At 38.1% G+C, this 9,933-nt stretch overlaps 1 protein-coding gene across 1 annotated transcript; it reads left to right on the forward strand.

Moving 5' to 3' along the window:
- The first annotated feature begins 82 nt into the window (after nt 1-82).
- Nucleotides 83-9,819, forward strand: MRPL47 (mitochondrial ribosomal protein L47). Its single transcript, XM_016218087.2, has 7 exons — nt 83-193; nt 2,819-2,964; nt 3,979-4,039; nt 6,777-6,873; nt 7,889-8,019; nt 9,142-9,237; nt 9,340-9,819. The coding sequence occupies exons 1-7, from the start codon at nt 96-98 to the stop codon at nt 9,461-9,463; spliced, it is 753 nt and encodes a 250-aa protein (XP_016073573.1). The 5' UTR covers nt 83-95; the 3' UTR covers nt 9,464-9,819.
- The last annotated feature ends 114 nt before the right edge of the window (nt 9,820-9,933 follow it).

Here is a 9,933-nt window from a genome sequence, read left to right on the forward strand (position 1 = left end):
GCAAAGGCTGTTTCTGTCCTCTCCTTCCGGCCGGAGTGAGGCACCGGAAGTGACGCAATCACCGGAGGACCCGCGATTTGCTGAGGCGAGAAAGAATGGCTGCTGCCAGTGTAGCCGTTCTTTGCAGAAAAGTGTCAGCCGTTCTGAAGACTTCCAGGTGGTTAATAAGTCCTCAGGCCCCTGCTGGCGCAGGGTAAGTGATGCGAGGAGGAGGTTTGTCCGCCTCTCCAGCTTTGGATCTTGTTAGGTTGCAGAGATGCCGAGAACAGCTCAGGGATGGGAATGCCGCGGGTTGACTTGAGTGCGAGTCCCAACCTGGGAGGAATGAGTGACTCGTTCCAAGTCGTCCACCGACATTTCCGTTCCCGCCTCCTTTTGTTGCCACCTGCTGTGGACTAGGCTGTGCACGGGGTCTGTAGATGCCCGGGGTTGGTTGAATTGGAGCTAGAGGTATAGATATATCCCGTTTGGCTGGGGGAGTTGGGAAAATTCGCTGAAGAGCTTTTGGCTGTGGACCTGAAGGCAGTGTCAGGCTTGGGTGGATAAAGAAGGGGCCTTTCTACATATGGAATGTTCCCAAAGAGATTGTTCAGTAATGCTGGGTGAGTAAATGAAAGCAGCCAAATAAACGAAAAGTTGCCCTTGCAGGTAGGAGAGAGGAACATCCTAAACAGGGGGTTCATTATTTCTGGAAAGTCGGCTTGTCTCCTAGTCAGACCGATCATTTTTTACTTTAGAGTGTATGGTTTCCTCCCTTTTATTGGCTTTTGTCTATAATGATTTGAATTTTACAAATGGTTGGGTATGCCCGACTTTTTCCTAAAAGGAAGTAATATATGTGCTCTTTAATCTAGCACAATTATTGAGCATCTATTGTGTTACAGTATTACGTACACTAACTTCAGAGATAAACTTTTTTTTTACATTTTACAGAGGCTCAGAGGTTGTAACTTGATCAAAATGGCAAATGAATCCATTGTCTCTTCCATCTAGTTAGCCTTTTTCCTTAAAAATTAATTTTAGATTTTTATTATTATAATATGTTCATTTGCAGACACTTGGGAAAATAGGGTAAAGTATTTTGAAGAAGAAAGTAGAAATCAACTGTAATTCTACCACTCAGAGATAAATAGATTTCCTTCCCTTTTTAACTTTGGATATATACACATACATATAATTTTAAAATCAGGAGTGTATTGACATATATGCATTCTTGGGCTCTACCTTTGTTTCCCCAATTTTTTATTTTAAAAATTTTAAGGCCAACAGAAAAGCTGTAAGAGTAGTACCAAGAATAACCATATATTCTTTATCTATGTTAATCCTTAGCATTTTGTTATATTTTTCTATATCTCTTTACATCCATGGCTTTTTTCCCCTGAACTGTTTGAGGCATGTCAGAATTGCAAGCATCATGACACTTCAGCATATATCTCTTAAGAACAAGAACAGTATTTTAACCACAATACTCCAGTGATAACACTGGAGAATTTAATATTGATACACTGCCATTATTCTGCTACTATTATCTAGCATGTATCCCAAATTCAAATGTCCTGGTGATTGTTTTTCGTTTCTTAATTTTGTATTCAGGGTCCAAACAACAGTCATTCTTTTGCATTAGTTGTCATGTCTCATTAGTCTTTTAAAATCCAAAATGGTTCCTTTTTTTTCTTTTATGATTGGCATTTTTATAAGATCAGTGTTTTTAAATATTTTTTTTATATATGTTTTCATTGATTTTTTTAGAGAGCGATAGAAACATGAATGCATCAACATTGATCAGCTGCCTCCTGCACACCCCCTACTGGGGATGGAGCCCAAAACCCAGACATGTCCCCTGACCCGGAATTGAACCATTGACCTCTTGGTGCATGGGTCATTGCTCAACCACTGAGACACACTCGCCAGGCAAGATCAGTTTTTTAGAACATCCCTCCATTTGGGTTTGTCTGATTGTTTCCTCATGATTAGATTCAGGTTAAATTCTTATGGTAGGAATGCAACACTTGGCACATTTCACGACTGTATTTTAAATTTTTTACCCAGGTCATTAAATGCTCTTTAAAAATATGATTTTTAAATTACTGCATAATAGATTGTCATATGGATGTACACACAGTAATTTTTAAAATTATTTGGTTGTACATTTACATTACCAACTTTTTAATATATATAATGTTTTGATGTTTGAATGTATCCATTCCCATCTATGATAATTTCTTTAGTTGAAATTTCTAGATGTGGACTTAATGAGTTAGGGAAGAAGCATTGGAGCCTCTAATGTATGTTGCAAAATTAACCACCAGAATAATTTTAATCTACTCATATAGCCACTAGCAGTTTATGAAGGATTTACAGATGTTACCTTAAAATATAATTATGTAGCCCGGCTGGGCATGGCTCAGTGGTTGAGAATCGCCCTAGGATCCAGGAGATCAGGGTTCAATTCCTGGTCAGGGCACATGCCTGGGTTGTGGGCTCGATTCCCAGTGGGGGGCGTGCAGGAGGCAGCAGATGAATGACTCTCTTGTCATTGATGTTTCTCTCTCTCTCTCTGAAATCAATAAAGATATATTTAAATATATATATATATATATATATATATATATGTAATTATGTAAATATATTACCTCTGAAGTTATAGGGTAGGTAGCAACATGTACAATGCAATATTTAAAGTAATTTCTAGTTTATTGTTTCTTGTGCAGAAACCATGAGTAGGTTTTTTAACACTGTAGATGAGGAAGTTCCATTTATTGCTTATAAAATTCAAATGTAAAACTTTAATAACTTGTTTATGTATGTTCAATTGCAGGTTTTCTTTTAATTTGGTGCCTAAGAATAAACCAAGTGTCACATCTTTACACCAGTGTAGAGTACTTCATACCACGTTGTCAAGGAAGGGACTGGAAGAATTTTTTGATGACCCAAAGAATTGGGGAGAAGAAAAAGTGAAATCTGGTGAGATATTTGGGTTGATTGGTATTAAATATATTTTTTGAATCATCCATTGTTTTGGGAATATTTATGCAGTTTAGGAATTACTTGGGTGTTTCCTTTTTTGATTTCCTTTGGGAATGTCTATAGTGAAAATTAAAAGGACAATATAATAGAGTTAATTGTTCCTTGGCAGCTTGGCAAAAGGTTTAGAAGAAGAGTAAGCTGAAATTTTCCACTGAGTTGTTGTTTGGCGTTTGTTTCAGATTTTATTTAAAAAAATTTTGTTTTTAAATGTATTGATTTCTAGAGAGAGAGGGGAGAAGGGAGGGAAGGAAGGAGGGAGAGAGACAGAGAGACAGACAGACATCAGTTTGTTGCTCCCCTTGTTTATGATTCTTTTATGTGTCCTGACCAGGGATTGAGCCTACAGCCTTGGCGTATCTGGATGAAACTCTAAGCAACTGAGCTACCGGGCCAGGGCCTAGATTTTATTTTTTAGTGATAATTGAAAATTAATTTATAATGATAAAAGTATCATTATACATTCTATAGTCATACTAACTTTTTTTTTTTTTAATCCTCGCCCAAGGATATTTTTTCTATTGCTTTTCAGAGAGAGTGGAAGGAGAATAGGGGGGGGGAGAGAAACATTGATATGACAGAGGCACATGGATTGGTTGCCTCCCCTTGAGTCCTCACTGGGGCAGGAGATTAAGCCTGCAACTGAGGTACATGCCCTTGGCTGGAATCAAACCCGGCACCCTCAGTCCTTGGGCCAATGCTCTAACCACTGAGCCAAATCAGCTAGGGTAGTCATACTAACATTTTTGAATGCTATTGCCAGTCTTATTACTCATATTTTCATGTGTTAGCTAACATAACCCCAATTTAATTCTAATTATATTTTATACTGTAATATAATAAAGCTATTATGTATTTTACAGATAAGGAAACTGGTTTAGAGAGGTTAAGTAATTTGCCAAAGTGCACATAGCTAGAAAATTATTTCATGTTATGAATGTATCATTTTAATAGGAGCTGCATGGACCTGTCAGCAATTAAGGAACAAAAGTAATGAAGATTTACATAAACTTTGGTATGTATACTGAGTACATAAACATCCACATATTTGAAGCAGTTATAGTAGAACAATGAGGTATAAGAAATTGAGTAAAGTGGTTTGTCTTATAGTACTGTGGATGATATATAAGATCACTAAAGATTTTATAAATATGACAGGTTAAGTTATATTAAGTTAAATGTACCTGAGTTCTCAAGTAGTTGGGGTTTTAGAAATTTTACTGCTACCAGTCATATTACACCTTTATACTAACAATTCCAATAAACTAATAAAATGAAATTGAGAAGAGTTGGTCACATTTAGCCCTTCCTCTTTATTACCCTTTGCATGGTCTGAAATCTTTAGTTTGTTTGCTTGGGGGAAGTGTATTAGGTGCATTTAATTGGAAATTTAAGTAGATTTTCAGGCAGTTTCTCCTGATGAATTTAGAGTTGAGAGGATTTAAGACAGGGTTTTTTTGTTGTTAATATGTTTTTACTGATTTCAGAGAGAGGAAGGGAGAGGGGGAGAGAGAGAGAGAGAGAGAAACAGAGGAGAGAGAAAAATTGGCTACATCCTGCATGCCCCTCACTGGGTATCTAGCCTGAAACCTGGGCATGTGCCCTGACCAGGAATTGAACCATGACCTCCTGGTTCATGGGACAACACTCAACCAACTGAACCACACTGGCCTGGCAGGGTTGTATTTTTAATTGACTGTTTATGTATATATTTTTTTATTAAGGTATAATTGACATGACATTATGTTAGTTTCAGGTGTACAGTGTAATGATTCAATATTTGTATTGACTCGTCATTGATATTTCTATTTCTCCCTCTCCCTTCCTCTAAAATCAATTTTAAAAAACATAAAAATAAATAAAGTGCTTTTCTATGTTCTGTGAGTCATTCTATCAAATTACTGAACCCAAGGAAGGGGTCGTTGGAACTCCCACTTTATAGCTGGACAGTCAGATGTATGGTGGCCCTGGAACTTGCTATTTGCATCTGAAGTGGGGGACAGTCTTGTGGGACTGAACCCTTAAATCTCTGGAATCTGGTACTAACTCCAGGTAGTTGGTGTCAGAGTTGGAGAAGTGGTGTTGGAAAAGACAGCTCATTTGGTGTCAAGAAGGGAAAAAACCTCTCATTTGGTGTCAGAAGTGTTGTGTGTAAGACAGCACAGATTTATTACAGAAAAATAAGTTGTATTAAACATACGATGTGTAAGTTGTGCCTAAAGCACTATTACTCTGAGTTATTAGTGAAAGGATAGTTAGGGCTGTTTCTTTTTTCTTCTTTTTTCTTTTTTAATATATTTTTATTGATTTTAAAGAGAGAGGGGGGGGAGAGGGAGAGAGGAACGTCTGTGAGAGAATCATTGACTGGCTGCCTCCTGCACGCCCCCCACCAGGAATGGAGTCCGTAACCTGACTGGGAATGAAACCCTTGAACTCTTGGTGCTTGACCACTGAGCCACAGCGGCCAGGCAGGGCTGTTTCAGTATTCATGATGACAAACACCAATTCGTCTTCTGCCACTGCTTCCCCCCAAAATTTCTTCTTCCATAGCATGAAGTACCCCAGTTTCTTTGTCTCCTGTTCAGTGCCCTCTACATTTATTTTCTTTCCTTTCTAATTCTTAATCAGACAGCTATTCACAAAACCTACCCTAACTTCAGCCTTGCAACTCAGTACTTTTGATTTTGTTTTCCTTTCCATCCTAACAAATCCCATCTCTGTGAAGCTTTCCAGGATCATCTTAGCTAGAAAAAACGTCTCCTCTCTCCCACTTAATTCTTGTGGTACTTGCTGTCTGTACCACCCAATATACCACATCACATTGTAGTTTCGGAGGCAGCCTAGTGGAGTAAAGATAGAGTAGGTTTTGCACACGGAGTCCAGAATTTGAATCGTGAGTTAGTTATGTGCCCCAGAATACCCTACTTCTCGCAGCCTTAGGTTCTTCATTTAGAAATAATAGCCCGGCCAGGCGTGGCTCAGCGGTTGAGCGTTGACCTAGGATCCAGGCGATCAGGGTTCAATTCCTGGTCAGGGCACATGCCCGAGTTGCAGACTAGGCAGCCAGTCAATGACTCTCTCATCATTGATATTTCTATCTCTCTCTCCCACTCCTTTCCTCTCTGAAATCAATAAAGCTATATTAAAAAAAAAAAAAAAGTTTAGAAATAATGTCAAAGGGTTGTTGTAAGAATTAAATGAAACTTAAAGTATTTAGCACATTGCCTACAATATAACAGGCACTGAATGTTATTTATATTCCATCTTCTCTCTCCATTTGGAATATAGGGACTATATTTTATGTTTTTTTGTAACTCTCTTGGCACTTAATACAATGTGTGGCACATGGAAAATTTATTGAACAAATGAGTAAAAATAGATATAGCTCAGTTTAAATGATTATTCTTTGTAATGTTACTGAGATTTCTAAAAGACTTTTGAGAACAGATCATTAATTTTGATGTCAAAAATCACTTTAGTCCTTGGCAGTATAGCTTGGTTAGTTGGAGCATCGTCCCATACACCAAGGGATGGCAGGTTCAATTCTGGGCCAGGGCACACAGACAGGTTGTGGGTTTGATCCCTGGTTGGAGTGTGTGTGGGAGGCAACCGATCGATGTTCTGTCTCACATTGAAGTTCCTCTCTCTCTCTGTTTCTCTCTCCCTCCTTCCCTCCCTCCCTCTCCCTCCTCTAAGATCAATAAAATAAATTTAAAAATTTTAAATCACAAGCTTTGTGTTCTTTGATATAGGTATGTCCTCCTGAAAGAAAGAAACATGCTTCTAACTCTAGAGCAGGAGGCCAAGCGGCAGATACTACCAATGCCAAGCCCAGAGCGGTTAGAAAAGGTAAGGCTGGCCCGCCTGGCATGGCTCAGCGGTTGAGCATGGACCTAGGATCCAGGAGATGGAGGTTCAGTTCCCGGTCAGGGCACATGCCTGGGTTGCAGGCTCAATCCCTAGTAGGAGGCATGCAGGAGGCAGCCCATCAATGACTCATCATTGATGTTTCTCTCTCTCCCTTCCTCTCTCTGAAATCAAGAGACATATTTAAAAAAGAAAACAGGTAAGGCTGTGGGAGGCTGCCTGTTTTGTGGGATAAAGTTAACAGGAATGGGTGTATGGTTCCTCTATTTCTTGTCAAGTAGATATTTTCTATTTCTATTTGATTTTTAATAAATTTAGTTACATAACCATCAGTACTGCCTAATTTTAGAACATTTCCATCACCTGACTCCTAGATATGAAGTTGCTAGGTCATATGGCAAATCTAGGCGTGAAATTGCTGGGTCATATGGTAAATCTGTGTTTAACATTTTAGAAACCAAACTGTTTTCTAAAGTAGCTGCACCATTTTACATGTGTAGTTCTAGCTTAGCCACTTCCTTGCCTACTAGGTCAAAATTTTTTTTTTACTGTGGTAAAAACACATAAAAATGATTAAAATAGTAAATTTTATGTTAAGTGTACAGTTTAGTAGTGTTAAGTATGTTTACATTGTTGTGAAAAGGTCAACTCTTTTTTTAAATTGGGATTTGTCATTTAAAACAATCCGTTGGATTTTTTCTTTTCCTAAAGATAATCAGTCGAATGTGTTTCCTGTTTATTCACCAGAAATTTTCTCCGCTTAGATTTTGTAGAAAATCTGAGCTAAATAGGTTTTCATTTAAATGAAACTAAACTTTTTAAGTGATGTTACAGACACCCATGTATACCTGTGCCAAAAAGATTTTTAGGAAGTATTTGACAGAGTGGTTCTTTGACAAAAGTATTCATAGGCTTTCTGTAGCATAATCTTTTTATGTTCTCTTTCTTTGCATTTCTGTTGTAGGTGATTGAAACTGTATCTTTGTATTCTTCTCAGGTAATAGAATCTATGGATGCATTAGATAAAGTTGTCCAGGAACGAGAAGATGCCATAAGACTCCTTCAGACTGGTCAAGAGAAAGCTAGACCTGGTGCTTGGAGAAAAGACATCTTTGGAAGAATCATCTGGTACATGGTTAACATTGTGGCTTTTCTAAGATGGGAGTGGAAGTCCCACACCTCTTCCCCTGTCCAATATCTTTTAAGAAAACTCACTGTGTAAGATATATTAGATATTTTAGAGAGACAGCTGTTATGAACAGAGGTCCCAAGACCCCTTTGGAACTCTAGGATATGAATGTAGATTTATCTAGTAGTCCAGGCATCCCATTCTCATGATTCTGCTATCTGTAGGTACTTTATAACAGTGGTTCTTAATCTTATGTGAATCGTGATCTGTTGAGGATTTGATGACAGTTGTAGATGTTTTCCCCAGAAAAGTGTGTATGTGTATGTAAATCAGAAGGGTATAAATGCCATGAAACTAATTTTAAGGCACACATCTGTCCTCTCTGCCCATGGAGAACCTAGGAAGATTGCAAAGAAGTTTTCAAGGAATAAGGCGACGTGAACCAGAGTAAGCCCTAGTCCACATTATGAAACAGTTTCTAATCTTGTTTCCTGAGTCCAGTTCCCGAAGTGCTACCAGACCTTGGGAAAAGATCTGATGATAAGCATTTATACCGATAGAAAAACTGAGAAGACCCAGTGTGTTCTCTCTCTGCCAGGGGTTTACTTACTTTTAGGTTGAACTGCCAAAAGGAAACACCGTTAATAGAATTTTAAACATTGGTCAGCCAAATGGAGAAGGCATTTTGGTGGTTGGAACCTTCCCTGTACTCTTGAAATTCTCTCACGTCATAGCACTTACTCATTTGATGGATTCTGTAATGGAGTTTGTGGTAGTGAGGCTGCTTGGAGCCACATTGAGGGGAGTAGCTGTGGAGTCTTTAACCATATAATCCAATACAGAAAAGATATAAATTGCTAAAACTTCTGACTAAATACTCTGGTCTATTTTGTTTTCTACAAACTCTTACTTGGATTAATCCAGTTGAGATCAGTTAGGAAAGGATGGGAAAAGGGAGAGAATCTGTCAATTTTAGAATTTCTAAATTCTAAAATAAGGGTTTTATTTTGCTTTTGATTTATTGACAACATATTTAGCCCAAAGAAGGCTAAAACTCTTCATCTGTTTAAATATGTATTAAATGTTTTCTATAAGGTGATACCTTTTTGCTTTCTTTGCAGGCACAAGTTCAAGCAGTGGCCTATACCTTGGTACCTAAATAAAAGGTACAACAGGAAACGATTCTTTGCAATGCCCTATGTGGAACGTTTTGACAGGTGAGCACAAGCACCCTTACTAATGAAACATCTTTACATCAGATGACATGTGTTAAGCTTTTACATAAATACATATTCACTGTTATGCTTTTATTATTCTAGACTGAGACGTGAGAAACAAGCCCGTATCCAAACAAGGAAGAAAAGTTTAGAGAAAAAGAAAGCAAAATATCTTCAGGAAAAGTTTCCACATCTTTCTGAAGCCCAGAAGTCAAGTCTTGTCTAAGATGTCTGAACTCTTGATTTACCGTTTTGTTTTTCTTGGATAATAATCTGTATAAGAAACTACATGTTAAGAGGTTTATGAAGAAATTGTTGTTTTAGTCAAACAGCTATTTTAAGTGTTAATATGGCAAGCTAATTCTGGAAGTGCTCATGCTTTTGAAAATCAGATATAAAATTCAGATTAAAATTTTATGTTATAAATTATAACATCTAAGAAGACTTCAACGTCACCTCTGTCTTAGAATGGGGAAGTAATGTCAACATCTACAGAGAAGGCAATTCCAGTTAAATCTTGACTAATAGTAAAAGGATGTGGAGGTGGTGTGGGTACTGCTGTCAATAAACAATGAGGCCATGGCCAGCGTGCTCAGTGGTTAGAGCGTCGGCCCACACACCAGAGGATCAGGGGTCCCATTCCCGGTTAAGGGCAAGCATCTGGGTTGCAGGTTCGATCACCAGCCCCAGTAGGGG

Source organism: Miniopterus natalensis, chromosome 6, assembly GCF_054644295.1.
Source record: "Miniopterus natalensis isolate mMinNat1 chromosome 6, mMinNat1.hap1, whole genome shotgun sequence".
Classification (NCBI taxonomy): Eukaryota; Metazoa; Chordata; class Mammalia; order Chiroptera; family Miniopteridae; genus Miniopterus; species Miniopterus natalensis.

Bases quoted from the DNA above. Each gene is read 5' to 3' on its own strand.
- MRPL47 (XM_016218087.2), top strand. From the start codon at position 96: ATGGCTGCTGCCAGTGTAGCCGTTCTTTGCAGAAAAGTGTCAGCCGTT. The intron at 2,965-3,978 runs GTGAGATATTTG...TCATTTTAATAG, and splicing joins AGAAGAAAAAGTGAAATCTG to GAGCTGCATGGACCTGTCAG. The intron at 4,040-6,776 runs GTATGTATACTG...TCTTTGATATAG, and splicing joins GAAGATTTACATAAACTTTG to GTATGTCCTCCTGAAAGAAA.